General features: G+C 40.6%; 2 protein-coding genes across 4 annotated transcripts in view; one reads left to right on the top strand and one right to left on the bottom strand.

Annotated features, from left to right (window-relative positions):
* Window positions 1-310: 310 nt before the first annotated feature.
* Window positions 311-2396, bottom strand: LOC134027912 (zinc finger protein 501-like). The gene is made up of 2 exons (XM_062471141.1): window positions 2029-2396; window positions 311-1813 (listed from the first exon to the last, which is right to left on the bottom strand). The coding sequence occupies exons 1-2, from the start codon at window positions 2204-2206 to the stop codon at window positions 720-722; spliced, it is 1272 nt and encodes a 423-aa protein (XP_062327125.1). The 5' UTR covers window positions 2207-2396; the 3' UTR covers window positions 311-719.
* Window positions 2397-2680: 284 nt separating this feature from the next.
* tspan4a (tetraspanin 4a) overlaps window positions 2681-23196 on the top strand; it is a 44168-nt gene continuing 23652 nt past the window's right edge. Inside the window, exons 1-2 of one of the 3 annotated variants that reach the window (XM_062471144.1) lie at window positions 2681-2809; window positions 13349-13428. In XM_062471144.1, the coding sequence (XP_062327128.1) occupies window positions 13366-13428 (63 nt within the window). In that variant the 5' untranslated portion in view covers window positions 2681-2809; window positions 13349-13365. Of the gene's footprint in view, window positions 2810-3336; window positions 3448-11660; window positions 13429-23196 lie in introns of those variants that run through there. The other 2 variants (XM_062471146.1, XM_062471143.1) reach the window with 2 other exon arrangements.

Below are 23196 nucleotides of genomic sequence, written 5' to 3'. Positions count from 1 at the left end.
ACCAGCTGATCTCTCGACCAATGGAGAGCAATACTTGCTTACACACCTCCCACTGCAAGACACTTTAGTACTCAAAATAGGCGTCTTATACGACAAGGAAATATATATATATATTTTTTTTAATTTAAGTTGAAAGTATTACATATCAGACATAAATAATAACCGTTTGATTAAACATGCATTTTGCATGTTTATTTGCCGTCCAAGTATACAGTAAATGTATCCTTATAGGGCTAAATGCAGTAGTGAGTGTCTTACAGTTGTGTGATTTATGTTATTAGCTCAGTGTCTGTACATATCATGTAAGCTTTTTTCCACACATTGCAATGAGTGAATTGCAATTCTACTGAATCGCTAACTCGAACGAGTGAAGTTCTAAAATCACCTTGTATTTTTTACAACCAAATTTAAGTCCATAATGTTATAATAGATATGTTAGTACACCTGTATAAGCTACATTATATATGGCAAAAACACTTTAACAAACAATAATTTGTGATTGTAAATTCCAATGGGAATTTCACTGAAATGTAAAGGAAACCAGGAATTTGCAAACAAATCTTTATTAGTTAAAGTTGGAATAAGTTTGATGCAGTCATCAACCAACATCAGTTTGCTTCATTAGCTAGGATAAATACAGTTTTTCAATTATTCGTATTGGACTTATACACAAAACTAACCCTTCTTGTCAGTGTAAGGTGTCTGTTAGGGTATAAGCATTAGTCATCATCTTCAGTCACCTCTAAGTGAAAAGTATCTTTTGAGGATGTGTGTGTCCTCATGTGTATGTTCATGGTTGCCCTTAACCTAAAGCATTTGCCACAACCTTGGCAGCAATATGGTTTTTCCCCAGTGTGAGTTCTCATGTGCTCTGTCATTTTTTCTTTTCGATTGAAGGACTTTCCACAATCTGGGCACACGTGAGGCTTCTCTCCTGTGTGAATCTGCATGTGACGTTTGAGGTGGTGTGCTGATACAGTGCAAATGCCACACAAAGTACACTTGAATGGTTTCTCCCCCACATGGGTCCTCATGTGGACTCTCAGGTTTCCCCTCAGACTGTAACGCTTTCCACATTTTGTGCAGCAGTAAGGTCTTTCCCCTGTATGAACTCTCATATGCTCAGTCAAGTGTTCTTTCCGCTTGTAGCATTTGCCACAGTCATTGCACTGATATGGTTTTTCACCTGTATGACTCAGCTGGTGCCGAACTAAGTGACCTCCCGATTTAAAACATGAGTCGCAAAAAGGGCACTTAAAGGGTTTCTCTCCAGTGTGCACTCTCATGTGCAGAATTAAATCTGCATTTCGACGAAAGCATTTGCCACATTCATGGCAGCAAAACGGCTTATCAGATGTGTGAGTCTGAATGTGCACCTCTAAGCAATACTTGCGATTGAATCTTTTCCCACAGTCTTTACACTGATACGGTTTTTCACCAGTGTGTGTTCTCTGATGGACTTTCAAATGGCTTGGCCTGCTAAAGCATTTCATGCACACATGACAGCTGTGTCGTTTCTTCCCTGGGTTTTCCCTCAGTGTCAGTTCACTGGTTTCGACTTGGGCAGCAGCGGTGTGGTAACTAGTTGTTTTCTCTTTACGTTTTCTTGTGACCCTGGTTCTTTTTGTGCTGGACAATGTCATTTCTCCGTCAACCCCACTAAAACTTTTACTCTCTTCATCTTGAGTGCCGTCTGGTTCTATTGGGGAGTCTTCATCACTTTCTTTCTCTATTGGAATTGCATCCCTCTCCTGCTCATCCTCTTGCTCAGGAACAAACACGTCCTCACTGGCAGGGGCAATGGAAAGCACGCCTGGTTGAAATAAATGGACAGTTCTATAACAGTGAAGAGCTTTAAACATTTTTCTGAATATGCATACTGTTTGCTGTTGCATTTCACACATTATGCAAACACGTGCCTCTCGTTTTGTCTCATTTGGCCACACGGCAACAATAAAAGCGGACTGTTTAGTTCCCATCCTGTAAAAGCAAAAAATGCAACCACGTAGCCTACTGTAGCCCACTTACCGTCTGACTTGTAACCCAAATCTACAAGTAGTTTTCGTAGATGCCTGATCTCCTGTTTAGAATCTGAAATTTGTTCCTGATACTCAACCATCGTCTTCTCTACTGCCCCAAATATCTCTATAGCAGCCGCGGCTAGTCGGTCGGTGAGAAATCCATTCAACCGTTGTAATGTGGCCATTTTCAGTGAAATTGCTAAACGTTGACTAAATACAGCGTATGCTGCAAGCTAACTGAGTACAGTCAGAGAATGTCTAGTACAGTGTTCTCTCGACAATGATTGGTGGATCGCATCCAAGTAGTAGGCTATGCATACACCGCCACCTACTGTGCAGGAGTGTGTGGCCAGTCACGGCTTACATACATGACAACCTAATCTACGACCCTGACGACCCTGACCTCAAACATGACGGTCTTCTATTAGATTTCAGATGTGTATGGTTTTACCTCCAGTGGAGAGTTAATTTATGAATCAGAGTGCTCACTACAGTAGCACAAGATTAATTGTGAGACTTTTGCAGGCTGGTACAAAGGTTGTATTGATCTTGTCTCCACTAGATGTCACTGTTGCTACATTCGACTGGAATCACACGTGTTCAATCTCCATTTGAATGACTGTTTTTGGAAAACCACAGTTTCAATATGTTAGAGAGAGAGAGAGAGAGAGAGAGAGAGGGGGGGGGGGGGGAAGAAAGAGAGAGTGGTTCTAAACAGCTGAGGTATTTAAAAGTTACTCTAACACAACGGACAAGGATACTGTTGAAGTAAACTGAGAACTACAGAGGTGAGCAACATGAAAATACTTTTGTATTTGTCATTTATGAATACTATATTCTGTTGACTGTTTGATATAACGGATTCTCCTGTAGAGTACAGGCAGACACAGACAAACACATTCAGTTTGTTTTACAGTCAAGTACATTACTTTTCTGTTGGTTGCAGCGATCAGTGTATTCTATTTCTGAAATGGCAACATACAGACCACAGTGTCTAGGTTTTTTATACCACTCCCTTTATCATGCCAGCACTGTTACTGTTCAGGGGGACTTTATAATTGTCACACATTCACTTAGCATTTGTACTACGGTCAATATTTATGCTCTTTCCATAGCAACCAAACTGTACATGGTAAAGCAACCATGTTGTAACTGAGAAAGTAATCTCCATGTTATCATATTGATGGGAGAGGAGGGAGGAGAAAATGAAAAGCATAAGCTCTGATTGGTCCATAGAGAGAGGGAAAGAGCAAGAGAGCGTTCCCCTCTGGTTCTCAATGAAAGACAGAAATAAACTTCAGGAAGAGAATAACATTTCGGAATTTCAAGCATTCCAGGAACTGATCCCTCCCTTGGTTTTCTTTTTTGTGTGGAGAGGTTAGAAAGGCAGATGCCTGCCCAAACCATAAGTGCCTGCATTTCAAAGGTAAAATGTAAACGTTGTAATGTGTACTGCCTTAATGTAGTAGGTCTGTTCAACAGTTCTTGTCAGTTGGGTTGTCAAACGGACAATTATTGGAAGCAGGACAGATTAAAGTTAGAGAAACCCAACTTTAAAGTTGGACAGCCCTGTATTAGACCAATAACCAGAACATGGTTGGTTAACTGTTAATGTGTGGTTCAGTTAATTTAGAATTGATTCAAGAGATTACACAAGGCAGAACGTTTCTCAATTGGAATTCTGTCCAAAGTGTTTATGCTAACCTTTGTGCTATGTCTGCAACCTGTAGAACAAAAATCAACCCCATATATTTTGTAAAGCTGTGTATCTCAATGGTACACAGTTAAACACAGAAGAAAGAGACAACCTCCTCCAAATGTGCTCCCACGCTTCCAAATTCAAACGTGGATGAACTGATGAACCCATAACGGCAGCTGGACGATGTTTACAGTTACACAAGTTGAGAGCAAAGGGTTGCTTCCATGTTTGGGCTTTAATATTTTGATTAAGATGTGGAATATGCTTTCACAAGGCAGGCGAAAGTTGACTATTACAAGAGAGAGAGAGAGAGAGAGAGAGAGAGAGAGAGAGAGAGAGAGAGAGAGAGAGAGAGAGATGGAACAGGGTAGAAGGAAGAGTGAGAAAGGAGAGTTACTGTTTTTTTACTCTGGCAGCTGGTGTTTTTCTGTGAGTTTTGTGGCCAACTTGAGGCTCCCTCTAGGTGTGGCAACCCTCTGGATAATTATCCTAAACACTGGCTCCACAGAGAGTGATAAAGCACAACACTGTTGTAGTGCAGCAGTGTGTGTGTGTATGTGTGGCTGGGTGGGTTTTGTGTGAGTAAAGTGAGGGAGTGAGGGACACATGTAATCAATGTGTTTGCATAAGAGAGAGAGAGATGGGTAATGGGAACACATTGAGGTACAAATTAGAGTTAAGCTTCTTTGAGAACATTTTGCTGAAAGTGCTGCATTATGAAAGAAAAATCCAATGATATTCAGATATCAAAAGAGAGTGGGTGTTCACACTACACCACAAGGTTGAACTTAATTGTAATGTGGAGGCCTTTAAAGTCTTTGCTATTGTGTGTCCCTGTCTGCTTGCTTGGAGTCGAGTTGTATGGAAGGCCACATTAGTGTTACTTTCTGATGATGGCTTTCATTCCCTGTGTACTGACATGTATTGTGGAGGGAATACCACAAGCCTGAACCACACTTTTCTTCCCTTTAGTCACACCATCATACCCTGTTATCTACAACAACAACAACAATCTTTGTTTCTCTTTCTCTCTATCACGCTGTCAATATTATGCTGTATTAAGTGTAATGTGTAAGAAAAGAGTGCAAACTTTTTACTGCATGCAACCATGTAACAGCACTCAATTGAATGTTGTCTTGATGTCGCATTTGATCTTGGGGGATTTTAAACATGGAAGTTCCATACAGGAATACTTCTGTATTCCTGACACATTTTGTTTGTACAATAAAACTCATAATACAAGCTAAGATAATGTACTTACTTACACAGAAATGGGCGTGTGGTCCCAGAAGCTGTTTTAAAATAGAAATGATTGTTTCTGTTCTGATGCTGTCAACAGAGCGGCTTTAAATGCACAAATGGCTTGTCCGAGATCTTTACATGATTCAACAGCATAAGAACTTTGTCAACTTGACCCAATACTGCTATTACTAAAGGACAGTGTACCAAAGGGTGTTAATGAGGCCCATGAATATAGAAACTGTTATTCCATGGAAATCAGTCTCAAACTACATAATTGCTTTTGTGTTGGTTAATCCTCACCGTCTTAAAGTTGCAGAATCACATTGCTGCTAATATGACAAGTTCTCATTTAATAAATATCTTATTTTCATGTTGATTCAAGGTGCTTTGTCTAATCATATCCCCAATTAGCTCCCGGTAGCTCATGTCACACGTCATTACCCCTTGTTACCTGTATATTCCCAGCCTGGTAATTAAAGGTTGTGTATCCAAGTTCTGCGAAGCTAGCTATTTTAGCTTCAATTCCAAACGATTCAAACCATAATATCCCTCCCTTCAAAGCTTCTCCCACAAAACTATAGTAATGCGAATTGAGTACAGGGGCAGAGTGCACGCAGGTAGGTAGGTAGACCGACAGACCGTACAATCATTTGTCACGGTACGGCTTAATGATTGGTTGTGTTTATTACAGTCTTGCGACGCCCACAGATGTCGGATTAATTTCATATTACCGTCAAACCTTTATATGTATTGGTTGCTATCAAGATGTTACGTTTATTTAGGCAAATATGACAAAAAGTGCTTCTCAACAACATTGCCTACCCTACCTTTAACCCCATTATACGGTCCTAGAAGCAATGCTTGACTTATAGGCAGAGCCTGCACTGCCACACACACACATACACATTGTAGGAAACCATTAATTTACATTATTCCATGGATCTACAATATCTCCATTGTTGTCTACACCCTTACTGGAAAAAACTGGAGAGAAATGTTTCATTGAAATGGAGGAAACCAGTCAAGAGCATGTTTCTACCATGATTTAGTGGAACTCTCAAGCTGGACAACAAGATAATGTGAAGCTCTCTATGATAATTTTACCAAGAGCTCTCTACCTCAGTAGATCTGAATATGAACAACATTGTGCTGTAGACAGATACAGCTACTATACTTTTGGAGCTATGAAGAAAGCAAACCAATTAGTGTTTAAAAGCTAACCACCTTTACTGGCACCATTATCAGATTTCAGACCACCTTTATGGGAAAATAAATGCTGCTTTGTTCATGATTGACTGGAAAAAAAAGTCTTAGTAAACAAATTCTTGTTTAAAAATGTATCTCAAAGTAGCACTGCCCTTATTAATTGAACATAGACAAGAATAGCTGAGTTCACATGTTAAAAGGGCACATTCACTTTTTGTGTCCAACCACTCTAAAACAGTGCCAATACAATGGCTGTATCGCCAATAAATCACCCACATAAACATAGGTAATTTGTCACGCCAATATAATCTTGATGCACTCAGATAGATTATACACACAAACATAAAGATACACACAGAGAGAGAATCACATACATTCCAAATACAATAAGAAATCCCACCAAATCTGCCTTATATAAATGTGTTGCATATCCCTAACTAGGCCCGTAATGTCATTAGTATTCACGGCTCACCACACAGAAATCCACGGTGACTTGCTTTCATTGAAAAGTTCACAAGGTGCTTTTTTTATTTCCTCAGCTAGGGGCTTAGTTGTCATGGAAACAAATCTGTTGAAAATCAGGACGTATGTGTCCAAATGCTCCAGCTCTTTGTTTTGGTGAAGAAAGTTTGAGACTTGCAGTGTACATACAAGATCCTGGATTTTCTTGTCAAAGCCTCCAATATTGCTTTAGTGCTAGAGATTGTTGTTGATTCAGTTATCATGTTTGGAAGTGTAGTTGTTTTAGGTTGATCAAAGGAGAGGAGTCTGTGTGCATGGAGGCTCAAGGAAAATACGATATCAGAAGAAAATCTCTACATTTTCTTCTTTTCCCTTTTTCTGTATCCCCACAGTCTATTTACAGCATCAAACCTTTTTATGCATCCAATACCCACATTCACATATCACATATACAGTATATCAACACAGATTGAAATAAAGCATACAGGATTTACTGTAGTTTTACTGACTTTTTGAGTTCAGTGTAATTTGCAAGGCAAGGACACCTTGGCTGTCAGTCTTGTCTAATTCCTGTTGGCCCCTTGTGTGAACAGTGTTTATGAGTATTTTGATTTACAGGGAAGTTGATTGAGACACAGGGGACCTGTTGCAACATTAGCAGTGTGCATCATCTACTGTGTGCATAATCCACAGTGTGCTTTACAGATAATGAGCCTTTAGAATGGATGCCAGAAGTGTTGTCTGCATGCAGTGTGTAAATTGGCCACATGGGGGTGAAGGGGTCAATGCGAAAACCCATAAACACTTGGTGGAAGTAGCTCTTTGTGTTTCCCCCCATTGTACATAAAGTCTGTTCCATAATATTGTTTTATAAATGTCCTCCAATTGGAATCCATGTTCAGTTTTAGTTATTTGATACATTGTAGACTTAAATATAATAATGTACATTCACAGAGTTTGGATACCAGCATTTATTGCATTATTATTATTTATTTATTTTTAAACCAAGCACAAATGGGCACATTTAATTCAATATTTGCTCTGTCAAGCTGAATCTGCTGGAGGCACCATTTGCTTTTTCAGACAGCAATATGTCTCGTTTTTCTTCTTTTATCTTGTCATGATTATGCTATTGCCTTGCATCTTTTAACAGTAATTATGAATAACATTTTTATAATTAATAGTTAGGTGTGGTGATGTGGGCTTGGTACCCCAAAACATATATGAGGTAAACCTTTATTTCAAAAATCCTTCAGCATGTGTGAACAGCAGTTCCATTAAAATGATAGTAATCAAACGGAATTAGGAATTACGTGGCATACACATTTTTAATGGTCTTAGATTGCATAAAGCATTGAAGTTGCCAATACAGGATATTTGGTCTTTTGTGCAAACATTACATACATTTTCTTCAAAACATTTCACAGCCTTTGAGTTTATCCAGTTTAACGTGGGTGAAACAAATCTATGCAAGTTCAAATCCAGTTAGAGATATACACACACATCACACTGGCCTACCAGCACTGCAACAGCAACTGCAACAGCAACTGCAACTTTCCTCTTTCAACACCTTTTAAAAGCATGTATTTTTCATGTGGACAGGTCAAGAGGGTGGATGGATGCCCTAAGAAGCAAACCTAGTCAGTAAATGTCACAGTGATAGACTACAGATAATGTGCTGCTTACTATAACATTAATTATTTTCCCAGGACCATAAAATATATAGCAATCTTAGAGCAAGAGATAACTTCAGGTAATGAAAGATTATAAAAAAGCAAGTGCTTAATGTGCACACAAACAAATATATTCACCCACACACACTCTGGACCTGGCTTGGTCTGGCTTGGTACCTTGCCTCCACTCTATCTTTATCAGTAGCCCTGTTTATCACTATGAGGCTCTCTCACTTGAACTCTTTATTGAGGTCCCTAATGGTTGCCTGCCTACGCATATCCACCTGTCACTCAGACTAGTGACAAGATTACTCACACACACAAGCAGGTATTATTTAAATTATCTTTATTTGTTCTCACTTGTGTGTGTGTATATGTGTGTGTGTGTGTGTGTGTGTGTGTGTTTGGACTTGTTTAGCTATTCTTGTGAGGACCAGAAGTCCTCTCAAGAATAGTAAAACTAAAAAGCAGGATAGGCAATTTTAGCTTAAGTTTGAAAGGATTCAAACCAAAATATTGCACCCCCTCCCTTTAACCCTTGTGTTATCTTCAGGTCATTATGACCCATCAGTCATTGTGACCCACCGTCGTATTGCGACAACTTTACCGCATAACAGCATTTTCTTTTAACCGTTGGGCTGTCTCAGACCCCCCACATCGCGAAGGTTAAAAGAAAATAATTTTTATTTGTTTTTGTATTGGGTAAAATTGGGTAAACACAACGATGGTTCGTTATCAACCTTTGGGTCATGTGACCTGAAGGCAGCACAAGGGTTAAAGCCACTCCTCCAAAACACATGAAAGCGTACTGCCTAGAGGTAGACAGACAGACAAGTAGCCAGTCCAATCATTGCATTTGGTCCGAATGCCATCCAATCATTAGTACCGATCCACCCTTAATGATTTGGTGTGTGTATTACAGTCCTGCAACGCTCACAGATATCTGATTTACTAAATTTTACTGTCAAACCTTTTGATTTATTTGTTGCTATCAGGATGTGAAGTTTATTTCAGTAAATATGACAAGAAGTGCTTCTCAACGACATTGCCTACCCTGCCTATAAATGTGGAGAGACTATCTTGATTCTTGGTCTTCAGAAATTAAAATGCTTTTTCTAAGGGGTTTAGGATTAGGGTTAGGAGCTAGTTTTTGGGATTTGATTTAGAGTTCAGGTTATGTTTTGGGGTGAAGGGTTAGGTTTGGGTAAAGTTAGAGTTAAGAGTAAGGGTTATGGGACTGAATTGTGAGTACCCACAAGAATAGCAATACAGACATACAGATATATATTAAATAAATATTTTTCTGAAGCTCAATTCTATTTAACATGTTATGAATATTTCATTTTAAAATCTGAATCACTTCATAAAATTCCAGTATTAAATCCTTTTTGAGATTACTTCTAGTAATTTATGAATACTGTAACTGTATTTGATTGAATTGGTATATGTTTCAAGAGTTTTACACCCTGTCTGAAAATCCAAGGTGGATTTTCTTCACTAATCTCATCTAATTCCTCAAGAGACTAAAGCAGTGGGTTTATAATATGCGATGAGCCAAGCCCTCCTTTAATGTCAACTCTTGTGTAACACACATACCTTCACATTCTTCCTTTCTATCTACGCATAACCACAACAGGCAAATCCTTAGGGTAATCGTCTTCCCACTGTTTGACTACTATAGGGAAGTGGACTGGCAAAAGGGATGAGATGCTTTATGTGAGCCCAGATGGGTTGGCTCTATAATCCTAATGAAAGATGTGACAGATATGCATACAGAATGATTACTGGAGGATCTTTTTCACACTCACCATTCAAAGATGACAAGCGAGATTATTAGCTGACATGGATGTCTCTGACACTTTGGAATCTAAAACAGTCACAACAGTCACAACACCATTGTAACAGCTTCAATTATTAATATTATTAAGATTCAATTATTACACAGTATTTGACATAATTGATTAGCCTACTCACTATCCTATAACCTTATTCCATGTACATGTGAGTGTGAATATGTTTTTGTCTGATACTTTGTCTGAATAAGTGTTGGCTGTAAATTGCTACACAATATAGATTTGATAAATTATTCAGTTTTATTTAATCGCGATTTTGCTGAGCAGACTGGCACAAATACAGATGGAAGTTGATGTTGTGTGATTTTATTTTATCTGGGGTTGTGCTCAGGAAAAAATTGCCAAGAAATAATTAGAGCTGACAAAAAATCTAACTGACAAGAGGGAGTGATTGCCTTCTTTTAAATAACATAATTTGTTGCCTGTGTATTCTTATGTTTTTTTAATGAAGTGAACAGATTTGTAAAGTTTGGAAAAAAACAACCACAAAATAACATGTTTTAAAGTGTCAAAACAGTTCGATGGATGATGTGAAATACACTACAGATGTCTGTTGATTGAATCTGCAAGATTTAGATCTCAGTAAGTGCATTGTGCACATGCTTTTATTGAAAACATCAACCATGGATACCTCTTGTATTAGTGGCTAGAGCACAACATTGATACCCCACAGTCTAACCAAGATTCATGTCTAAAGAGAACAATGTCAGTTTCCACAACATCATCCTGAGAGAAAGACGTTCAATACAATCTGACCCTTATTATGAAAAACCAATACAACTTTCATAAGGATTCATAGGGTATTGACCCAGGGATGTAGAAAGCGCATTGTTATTTTATTTGAGTGTGTGTGTGTGACAGAGCGTTGAGCCAATGTGCTTTTCCCTCCATGTGTTCATGCATATGCATGAAATGGGAAGAGTTGATTGTAACATGGGAATTGAACTATGCAGTGTTGGTGCATGTTACCCTGTCCAGAGGGACTAGGGTAGAAAACATGACTGAAGTGAGGCGTAGCTAGACCGTGGCCAGGTTTTTGTGTGCAAGAACGACCTTAGAATGTGGAATGAGAGTGAGCAGGAAGAGAAAGAGGTGAAGGGAGTGGAGAAAAAGAGACAGAGAAAGAATTGTATATCGGAATGTAAATAGAGAGCGAGAGGAGGAAATGAAGACACTGCACTGGTGCAAGGAAAACATGCTGCATAACCTTGCTGTCTTAACCAAAAAGGAGCTCTCTCGTTCATGCGTTGGTGTGGAAGAGAGTGAGAGAGGTTCTGTATCTGTGTGTGTGTGTGTGCAAGGGAGGATGGGATGCAAGTGACTGATTGGCTCAGCTCCGTAGTAGGGTGTGGCTAGACTGTGAATGACTGCTCCAGCCCATGTCACAGCCAGATTTGGGGACAGTTACTAAGGAGGAGGGGCAGGGGTAGTGGGGGTCTGAGATTGCACGAGTGGAGAAGAGAGTGAGGGAGGGAGGGAGAGAGTGAGGGAGGGAAAGAGAGAGAGGAGCTCCAGGCAGTCAGGCTGGACGGCTGCTAGAACACTGCAGTCTTTTTCTTCTTCTCGCTCTTTCTCCTTTCTCAAAGGAAGCTGTCTTGCTCTTTCTCCTTCACTGCATAGCCATGACCCTGGTGTGCACTTTTATTTTCTCACCCACCTAAGAGGCAGAGAAAGCGCACAGACAAGACGACGACACGAGGAGGAGAGAGGACAGCTTGCCCGTGCAGTTCTGCTTTCAGGACTGGGAATCAAGGACATTTATCTCCATCAGCTCTATTGGAGAGGTAGACAGAGGGAGAGAGTGAAGGAAGGAGAGGTGGAGGAACAAACAGAAAGAGGGAGTGAGAGTGAGGGATAGAAAGGGAGAAAGATAAGCAGCAGGCAGACATGGAAAAAAGGAGCAGTGGTAGGTGGAAAGAGAGAAATATCTGAAGACTTCTAGAAAAAAAGAAAGAGTGGGAGTTGTACAGGAGGCAGAAGAAGAAAAGGAACAGAAGATGGTTTACATTTAAGGCTCACCTAAAGAAACCAAAGACTGCTTTTTCTCATGCGCTTTACATATCACTTCATCTCTGCATGCTGCACCTTGCTTTTAACTTTTTTTATGCATGTCAGCAAAAGTCAAGAACAGGCATTTGTGAGAAATCTATTTCAACTCAATGTGTTTTTGATTGGAAACTAGTACTTGTGCATAGCAGATAGATCTGTGAAAAAGGATTTCCTGTCTGTGTCTGATTTTGATACCTCTGCCAGAGGAACCTGCCCAGGATTCTTTCATGACACCAGGTGTGACACATCCGAGGTGTTCCACCAACCGTCCAGATTGCAGAGGCTTGGGGTGTAAAATGTCTTCCCCATGGTTTTATGGTTTGGGTAAAAAATATGCAGAAATTAAAGTGCTTGTTGGGATATCTTCACAGATCAAGGCAAAGGCGCTGAGGGATTAGCAGAGTGAAGCCAGCGATGAACAGGTGTTAAGGGATTTGCTGAAAATTCCACGTAATTACACAGGTGCTTCACAGGATTAAGATGATGGACTACAGGAATATCCAGATTTTGTAGGATAAGAATTAGAAACTGGATCGAATTGGGAGCAAAACTACTTGGGTTTGGACTTTAATCTTTCAACAGCGATTAAATTCAAATCCTAGAACAGATCAAATGTCAGATTCAGCTATGTTTTTGGTGTTTATACTGTACTGAAAGCCATTTCTTTTTATTTATGTAATTGCTCTCAAATATGCACATTTGTCCTCTGAGCACATGTTTCCTCTCAGATGCTTCCCTCCGTTGGACTTGCATTCCTGCCAATTTGGTTTTAGTCTCTGGCAGTTTTGCAGAAGGTAGCCCAACAAAGAAGACTTTGGTGGGATTTTGAAGAGCTCCGAAAATAAGAAATTACTAGAACACTAACTGACTATAGTCTAGTCCACTGGCCCCAGATGAGGCGCTCAAGCACAGACGAGACCCCCTACCGGCGCAGCCCGTCACTGGACAGCAAGCCAGAGACTCCCCCGTTCAGCTCTGGTTTCCACCGATACAGCGGGGAGTTTGAGTACAAGCGCCCGCCCTTCGCCTTTGGGTTCCACACTGCGGGGCCCGGGCCACAGACCACTAAAGGTCGCTATGGCACCCCCCTTGGGAAGAAGTATGTGGTGTTTTACCTGGACCTCTCCTTCATCTTCCTTCTAGAGCTGCGGCGCTGCAGGATGGCCGAGGGCTGCATGATGGGGCTACGCTATGGAATGGTCTTCTTCAACCTCCTCTTCTGGGTGAGTAATAAAAAATGGTTTACTCTCAAGTCTTTACTGCGTTGCCTGGTCTGTGTGTGTTTGAGGGTGTGTGTGTATGTGTGTGTGTGTGTGTGGGGGGGGGGGGGTTGGTTGGATGGTGCCTTTGGAGTTGAATAGTTACTGGTTTAGGCATGTGTGCTGTTAGTTGAAATAATACAAATGTGCCCTATTTACACACCAAGCCAGAGTGGGCGTAAACATGTTTTTTTTTAGCTGTGGTGTGCTCGAACTGAATCGTGGCTGTCAGTGGATTTAAACGGACACACCAAAAATGTATTACCACCTGCAACTCTTCAGATGGTTCCCAGTGAGTGCTTATCCCTTCTCCCACAAAAGCATTTGCTGTCAGTCTAGTCAGTCAAAGCGATCTTATCTCTTTACCCTTGGGAACTTCTCCCTGTCCCTGTCTGTCTGTTCTTGTCATCTCACAGATAACAACAAACCAACTCACAGTGTTGGCTGTTGGTGTGATACAAATTCCCAGATCTCTGTCTTTTTTTTTTGCGGGGGGGGGGGGGGGTATTCTCAGTCACCACCATCTCACCACCATCCATATGTGGCTCCCTTTCCCTGTGAATGTGTCTGTTCTTTTGGTTATAAAATGAGACCTTGGGCATTGAAAAAGTAATCTCAGCTCCAAGGTCCACTCCTCTCCAGGGACTTCAAGACATCCATACCTTCAAGTATCAGCTATAAACTGCTGTCAGAGAAGGGTCAATGTGTTTGTGATTAGTGGCTTGTCTGTGTGTAGTGTTGCCCAGTGGGGTAGAGGTTAATATGTCCTGAAAGAGGTCTTCTCAATGAATGTGCTTACCCACAAATATAATTAAGCCGAAAATATATATTTTTTTAACTAAAAGCCTGTTTATAGGCTGCGACCAGTAGCTCTATGGCTCCTCAGTCGGTCCACAAAAACGTATAAAAACGTGGGATCAGCTTTTATTTTGCATGAATTATTATACTACCACTGATATGTGCAGGTTTGATAGTGGGTTTCATAAAGGTATAACAAATGCTTATGAAGACCCCCTTCAAGTAAAGTGTTAAGTGTTCAAAGGTAAGAAAGTGATGCAGATGCACTTACTTCTTCTTCTCTCTTTTCTTTGTCTTCATCTTTGTTCTCTTCTCACATGCATGTGCACACACACTCTCTTCTCTGCTCTCCACTCAACGCTTGAATGAAATACAATGTCCTTAACACAAATGATTCACAAGTTGTCAGGGTGAGGCAGCAAGTCATTTTGAAGTCAATGGGTTTAAAAAAGGATTGTGTGTGTCTGTGTCCATGGTGACACTAAGACACTCACATCTGCCTCGGTACTTCATTCAAATTGAAATCCAAGAACTACTCACTTAGTCTGGGGCCATATTCAGTTATCCTTATGTTAATTCCTCTATTACCTTAACAGAGTGAAATAAGCGGAATAGCTGGAGAATTTGTGTCTGCCAAGCTGGGAGAGAAATACTGGTGTATCAGTGCTTTACAGACATGGTTTAAAAAGACCTAAATAAAAAAATATCCTACTTCTCAAGGCAAACAGGAATAATACCTCAGTGTAGCTGAAATTACTTCACAGAGTATTTACAATAACAATGGCCACCCAAAATACTCAAGGATACTTGACGCTAATCACATACTGTCACCCTCAGCTCACTGAGGTGGGATGGGAAGCCCTACACAGTGGCCAACTACCAAATAAGGCTCTCAATTACAGTCACTCCCTAATTAATCTCATTTGCACCATTGTGCCACTTTCATACTGTGGGGACCTGGGGGCAAGAGGAGGCTGATGAGCAAGCGAAAGAAATGGAGGGAGAGAGAAAGAAATTGAAGTTCCGTCTTCAGAAGTGTGTTTGCCTGGGAAATGTAGGTCAGACCCCAGCAGTCAGTGGGATTCTTAAGCACAGTTTGCAGGGCTTCTGATTGGCTTGGGTGGGATCTGTTCCCCTTGATTTTGAGTTTGCCTTCTGTGTGATCTTGGTTTTCCACGTGTCCACTTGGTCAGTCCATTGAATACCTGTAGGACCAATGTGCCAGGACTGCAGTTTGAGGCCACGTTTACACATAGCCGGGTATTTACAGAAACGAATATTTCTGCCCGTCCGTTTTCAAAAATAACGTCGTACACACAAGATCGTTTTCAAAAATGTTTCTGTTTACATTAACCAGCATAAATACGCCGAGCGATATCGTAACTATGCCAAACCTAGGCGGCAGTGTAACGAGAAGGGTAAAGCAATGCAAACCTATCAGAATTCTCAAAATCTACAACTACGAATAACACGATCAACTTCCTTTTCCTTTCAATAGTAAATATAGCGCGAGGTTCATTTGTTTGGATGATTCAGAAATAAATGTAACGCTTTGCACAAATGTATTTCGTGATTCACAAATGTAACGCAATTCACAAATAAATGACCCCATTACATTACTACAAACAGGACGCTCACGACGTGATGCATTTTTAGTCGCATACTGTGACGTTTGAGAACCTAAAACTCCGTTTAACCTAGTGCACAGGCCAACACAAAAACGGAGTTTACAGAAATCTCCACTTTGGCCGGAGTTTTTTAGAAATGATCGTTTTCCGTGATAAAACCTCCGTTTTCGTGTACATGAAAGGCCAAACCGCATGAAAATATATGCGTTTTTCCTCCGTGTAAACGGGGCCCGAGTCTGTTGCTTTTGGCATGTTCAAATCATGCCATTACTCTACAGGTTGGAGCAACAGTCTGTGTGGCTAACTATGTTAGGTTACTTCTGTCATGGAACACATTACTATTATTTCTCTGACAATTTGGAAGTTTGAGAAAATGCATAAATAAGATATGCTTGTAATTAAGTGACCCGGTTTCAGGATTAGCACTTTCCAGGGTAAATAACAGCCAAGTTGTGATAAATGTCTATGGCAAGAATTTTCAGTTTTTATTTGATGTTTCTTTTTGCACTGAGCATCCTGATGTTTGCAAGACATGGTGAGTTGTTGGGTTGAGGCAGACAGCAGACACTGACAAATAAGAGTTGACAGGCCTTAGTCATGAATTATTCACTAAGGACACATTAGGAACTGTGAAGTGTTTGTGGCCTGAGATGTAAACAGGCTACCAGTGTGTCCTTACCAGGGACAATGTGCTAAAAAGGTGGCTGAACCTCTCCTACAGTCGATGTTGGGCGACTTGTTCACAGTATGTTATTCTTCCTTACATCTATGGCTAGTTAAACAATTCTAGCAACATGCATTGTTGACCTGTTACCTGTATGTCATACTGCAATCCTATAAACTGCAGTATGTACATTATTTAATATGTGTGCCGGTAGATACATATTGTAAACTTAGATTGATTTAGTAAATCGTTGTTTAGAATATTCTTGTTTTGGTTTTGGATGCTTTACATGATTTAATAAATGTTTCAGGATTTGATCAATACAGTATGTTCTTAATATCTTTATGTAAATTAGGAACTGTATAACATTATGCAGTTTACCTGCAATGTTTAGGATAGTATTAGATTGGGGGTTATACACTGGACAGTGAAGTGATGTACCAATTTAGTTGTCGGTGTTATAAAGAGCTGCTGTTTTGAGCTGAAAAAAAGCGCACTAGTCTGAAGGAAGAAGCTGTTCCCATGCTGTTACTTACCCATGATCCAAAAATGTATTTAATCAAGGAGACCCAATATTTAACGCTAACCTACATCAGTGCAACAATATCACCAAAACACCTACACAGAGCCAGGAGAAAAGACACAGATTCTCTTTAAACATTAGTCTAAAAAACAAGACAACACGACAGTTTTGCAAAAAGGGGCCTACCTTTGTTTTGAGGTTTACACAACAAGAAGCCTGTCATGGCTACAACCCAGAAACATTTCTGTTACCTTTTACCAGTGTACACCAGTACTGTCATCAGTGAGAGACCCTTGGACCCCGACATCTTTCTCATCCGTGCAGATGGGTAGCAGATGGAGCTTGTGAGTGCTCTCTCCCCCCCCCCCCCCCCCCCACCGCTATCTATGCTGACGCACGGTGCTCAATACTCCTAAATGACAGCACCTTGTCGCTAAAGGAACAGGGGGTGCCGAAGTCCCATTTGGAATGAGTAAACAGCTGGGTGACATTGATAAAACTGGGTGCGTCGTGGGACAATCCCTGTAGCAAAATGGGATTCAAGTGCCCAGTTGGAACCTGTTGTTCTAGAGTTGCAAATGGAAGAGAATCGATGTTAATTAAAAAATATCTCTAAAAGATTGAAAACTGGCCATAATGCCTTGGGAAACACTTTTGTTTGAGCAACAATAAAAGGAAAAGGGGCTCTTCAATTTTGCACAAAACACATGAGCACATGTCAGGAGAGAATGAGAAAAAAATGAGAGAAATGACTTGCTCAGAAAAGAAAAGTGATGAAAAAAGAACAAGATAGAGAATGGTAGAAAAGGTTGTCAGTTAAGGCAAGAAATGAGAGGACAAAGGGGCTCAATGTACAAAAGTTGAGTGACAAATTCTTTATGTCCAAAGAATAAGCCACAGAGGGAAAGTTATGTCAATTTCAAAAAAGATGGATTCTCTTTGATAAATGGCTTCGCTGCTTACTGCGATCTCATTCATCTCTGGATGTGTAAAAAGCTGCTTTTATATTGACATCTCTTGGCCTCAGGCGGTTTCCTATTAGCCCACCACTGCAGAGGAATGTACGAGCAAGATATGTCACCTGCAACTCATTCAGTAAGCTACAATGATCTGGACCACAGATGGAAATACAATGGATACATTTGTCCTGCTTCATCCACAATATGTATGAAGCTAAATCGAATCCTAACCTACATACAATCCCTTCTGGTTGAAATGTCAGTCGCAAGATACATTTATTTAGCCCTTCAATCATTTAATTAGTGCTGTGGGAATATAATTTTAAATTATGTGGCTAATCACACAGTTACAGACAGGAAAAGGTTCCATGGTTAGGGTTGGTTTCTGAGGAGTCTTTGACCTTGTCAAGAACACAGTTAATGAAATTAGATTACGTTAATGACGGCCACCTCATAATTATACACAGCACCTGGCTGCTACACGCAAGCTTTTCTATTATATCACAATAGCAGTACTGGGGAACTGGTGGTAACTGGTAAGGTGGAGACTGTTGAAGTCATTGAACAATGTGTGACACCTCTATTTTTTCCATTGTCATTAGAACAGTCATGTGAATCTAATCATTTTTATATGGCAATAGAAACTGAGACATTCTGATCGGTTAACCTTGAGCTGCAGGGTCATAGACTTGTAGACAAGGGAAGATGATTTACCATCAATGGAACTCACTTGACTCATTGATCTGCCTTGGCATGGAGCAATGATTGTCCATTCAGTACACTATGTGTCTATTTAAGAGGAACGACATGGCCCTTCAATCACTAATATCTCAGTCGACCAATTTATTTACCCCCCCCACATTAAAATTGAATAAAGATAATATCTATATAAATATAATATACTGTGCCATACCATGCCATGTCAGTTATTTACAGATGGTAGTTGAAGGCAATGTTGTGTTGTGGCTGTAAAAATAATAGTTCAGTCTCTCAGTTTCAAACATATTTTGTAGAAAGCTGGTCAGGAAATGGAGGATATTGTACAAGTAAAGACTATGTTGACTTTAAACAGATGTCAAGCAGCTGATGCCATGCTTAACATGATGTACTGACATCTTGATAGAGAAATATACTGTAGAAGCACCAATTTGTGCAGTTGAGCTGAACCATCTGAATTGGCACAGCACAGTGAAGAATCTGCCAAGAAGAGGGCTTCTAATCAAGAATAGGTCAAGGGAGCCACATGGCCCTCTCAGCTTTGAAATAAAGATAATTGTGCATAGGCCCAGTCCCTCCACTTATGTTTCCTCTTCACTTTCTTCTGTCATTTCTTTATATTGATCCTGCAGATAAACGCCACACATCCACCCCCCCTCTCTCTCTGTCTCTGTTTCTCTCTCACACATACACATTAGAAGATGCCAGCCCTGTTTCCTTGCCAGGCTATAAAAAGACAAAATGAGAGAAGGGTGGTTTATCAAGACTAAGGATGGTACAGGATAGGAAATTAGAGAGAAAATAGAGAGGTAGATACTGGGTACTGGGTGTGAGAGCAAAAGACTGATATTGGATGTGTGTGTGAGAGAGAAAGAAGAGAGACACTCAAGAAGTTTCTTGAGAGGAAGTTGGTTTCCATCGATCCAAGCTGAGAGAAAATGAGGAGTAAAAATCCTAAAAGAAATGATCAGAGTGAGGTTGGGGTAAAGGCACAGCATGAAGGAAGGGTGGCTTTCAGCACTAATCCTTCTGTCCAAAGAGAGGAAGAGTGAGAGAGAGAGAGAGAGCGAGAGAGAGAGAGAGGGAGAGAGAGAGAGGGGTACAGAGAGGAAAAGAAGAGGAAGAGACAAAGTCCGAGGGAGGGATTCTGGTTTCATCTGTGCCCTTGTTCTGTAATTGAGCCGTGGCTGTACCGGAGAAATCCTCTGCAAGAACACTCAAACAGCCCAGGGGAGAAAGGTGACCCGTATTAAAGTGACAAACAACAAGCCACCCGGTGGCATAGAAAGACGACCTCCTCATAATGAGGTGGTCGTGAGGTGTGCCGATGAGGGGTCCAAATGGCAGGGAATTAACTGTAAACATGTAAAGACCTGCAAGAAAGCCATACACTTGTGCTAAGCCAGACTGACCACTGTGGAATGAGGGAGTAGCAAGGAAGGGTTAGAGGAGAGATTAAAAGAGGGCATGTTGAGAGGAATAACAGTAGGTCAGGAAGAACAGGTGCAGAAACAGCAGGAGGCAATGTGGGGGGGAAACAAGGATACAGTATACAGAATACCAGTGTGGACTGCATATGTCCTACCTGCTCATCTAATAGCCACAATCGATTGGTGAGCATTGGACTGTCAACTGTCACAAGCTTTGTGTGCTTCAAATAAAAGAACTGATGTTTTCTAGGACTCATTATTTCCCACCCACCATTGATGCATTTAATATTTCCTGATATTTTCACACATAATATGGAGCTCTCCCTGTAGCTCAGCCTTGCAATGTCTGCTAGGTATTAGTGGACTTGAAATAAATGATGACTTGCACTTTACTTTGATTGGTATTTTATACCCACAAAGGATGTGCATATTATATTTACTTATATTTGCCTCAACGTTGTGATACCTGCTTCAGTACTATGTGATAGTTTTCAACATTACTCAAGAGGTAATGTATCTTTCAACCCTAACCTTTCAGTCGTGGATTTGCTAACAGACAGGCTCACCTGGCTAAACCTTGTAACAAAATCCGCCACAAAGATACATAATTTCCTTCTCAAAGGAGATAACTGCATGCCAGCTCGAGCCCATTAAAAAGAATGTGAATATTTTCAAGATGCACTTCTGCCCTGTCTATTGTAGTTGTCATAATGAAGGAGTCAGTGTATTATTGTGCCAAACACGACCCATTTCAAAAGGAAAAGGGGAGAAATATATCTTTCTAGACAGACAAAGCATATAATAGAGAGCTGACTGTCATACTTGGGTAGAATAGCTTTTTCTTTATTGTACTGGATGTATTACATAGTAGATAGTGCCATAGATAATGTTGTTTGTTTACAGATAGCCTATAGCAGTTCAGATTTTAACATGATACTGACAGTACTATTCCGGCAGTCAAAAATAATCTCCTGTGTGGCTAACGAGTTGACGCAGCAGCTGGTGAAATGACTCTTAATTATGAATAGGTTTTTAAAATACCTTGCAAAGTAAGTAGGGCATGTGATATATATCTGAGTTAGACTTGTGCAGCGTATGGTTCTCAACTCCATTGGCAATGTCCTATCTTCATTATTTACTCAATCTGTGACCATATCAATGTATTCTTCTGTTTACAGAGGCTTCTGCAAACAAACTGGCACATATATATAATAAACATGCTGTCAGTTTTCATAGGCAGAACAGGTAGTAGCTTAAAAACAGCAACAAAGACAGCAGCCAAGTAGTGTGCAGCCTCCTTTATATTGTGACTTCAATGTTACAGTAGATGCTCCCTGAGAGTATATGTTTTTATAAATGTGGTGTCAACAACATTGTTCCAACTTTTTCACACTGTAGTTTAGGAGACCAAACATGGTCAACAAGAAAAACCAAACAAACATTTGATGCTCACTAGATCGAACAGAGCAGTTTTGAACAGAATGAGTGTTGTGCTACTGTATTGGTGCAGCTCAGTTGCTAAAAACAAAATGGTTTGATTCCTTCATGAACTACACTCTCCTACCTTCCTGTTGTTGATTCCAACCCTTTTCTTGTCTGTTTGATGCAGAGATCTGTTGAAATATTCATCACTGGCTAACACTCCGTACTCATTACCTGACTGTCCAAAAGAGAAGTAAGGGGCATAAGGCCCCTTTTTATGTGTGCACTGTGTCAGAGCCAGTGTAGCTCTGGTAAAGCCCTCTGCTAATCCTCTTCTTTACTCTTCCTATGCTGCCTTTCAGAACAGTTCTGGTTGTTTTGAGGACTTAGTACCTGGGATCCTGGTTAAATTCTCTTTAACCAGGGCAAATTTACAATTTTTGATTAAGAAGTGTTGAACCTTTGAATATACTGCTGCTGTTGGTGGAGGGTGGAGGTAATTGATAACGGTGGAGGAGATTGGAGATGGAGGGAGAGAAGGTAATGGGGGCAGTAGAAAAAGGGAGAGTGAGAGAGGAGATGGATGGAAAGAGGCAGGAGTAGGAGAGAGCAAAGAGAGGAAAACCGTTATAGAGAAGAAACGGGAATATGGACAGAATGATGATAATTAGGAGAGCAGGTTAGAGGAGAGGAATAGGGAGGGAAATATGGCTGCTCACTCAGCCTAAGCGTGAACACAAACATACATGCAGAGATTGCTAAAAGGCAGTTGCACATACAAACATTCAGTACAGATGAACACACATGCAAGTGAAAACAGACACTCAGGGCCTCATGTACGTACATTCGCAAACGTAGCGTTATTAGCGCCATGGCCAACCCGCAGATTGCGCACGCTGTGATACTTCAGTTTATTCGTATTTACGAAACTTGCTGTTCATCGGGTAATCAGTGCCTTTCTCCGCCCACTATACCGTAAATTGCGAGCATTTAAACGCGCAATTGAATGGTCCTCCTTTCTATCATGGATCAGCCACCAAAGTCAAAACAGCGAAAACAAAGATTTAGTGATAACGAAATTGATGTGCTTGTTCATGAGGCAACATCTCAAATCAAAAATCAAATCAAATTTATTTGTATAGCCCTTTTTACACGCAAGCATGTCACAGAGGGCTTCACATATGCCCATAGAACTGCCCCTCAACCAACCTAAACCCTCAAGGAAGACAAGGAAAAACTCCCCAAAAACTCTCAACAGGAGAAAAAAAAATGGAAGAAACCTTGGGAGGAGCAATTCAGAGAGGGATCCCCTCCTCCAGAGACGGTTGGTGAGAGAGAGGAGCAGAACACAGGCTAAACATAGTCATACAGTGTCGATGGGTTTTTAAAACACCAAAATCCATTGTTCAACTTTATAGATGTAGGACAGGACCGGGAGACTCGCGACCAGGTCCAGCGTTGGCTGACCGACGACCAGGCAGGTGCTGACAACTAAAACCCCCCACACCACAAGGGATGTGTGTGGATGCATCTAATTTAAATATTATACAAGACCGGAATTCCACACCGACACAAAATAATGCAATCTGGA

This window comes from Osmerus eperlanus, chromosome 10 (assembly GCF_963692335.1).
Source record: "Osmerus eperlanus chromosome 10, fOsmEpe2.1, whole genome shotgun sequence".
Taxonomy (NCBI): Eukaryota; Metazoa; Chordata; class Actinopteri; order Osmeriformes; family Osmeridae; genus Osmerus; species Osmerus eperlanus.
The sequence above is the reverse complement of the archived record's forward strand: the minus strand, read 5'-3'. Positions and strand labels throughout refer to the sequence as shown.

Excerpts from the sequence above, each read along its gene's own strand:
- LOC134027912 (XM_062471141.1), bottom strand. The coding sequence starts at position 2,206 with ATGGCCACATTACAACGGTTGAATGGATTTCTCACCGACCGACTAGCC. Across the intron at positions 1,814-2,028 it reads TTTGGGTTACAAGTCAGACG|GCGTGCTTTCCATTGCCCCT; the intron begins GTAAGTGGGCTA and ends TATTTCAACCAG.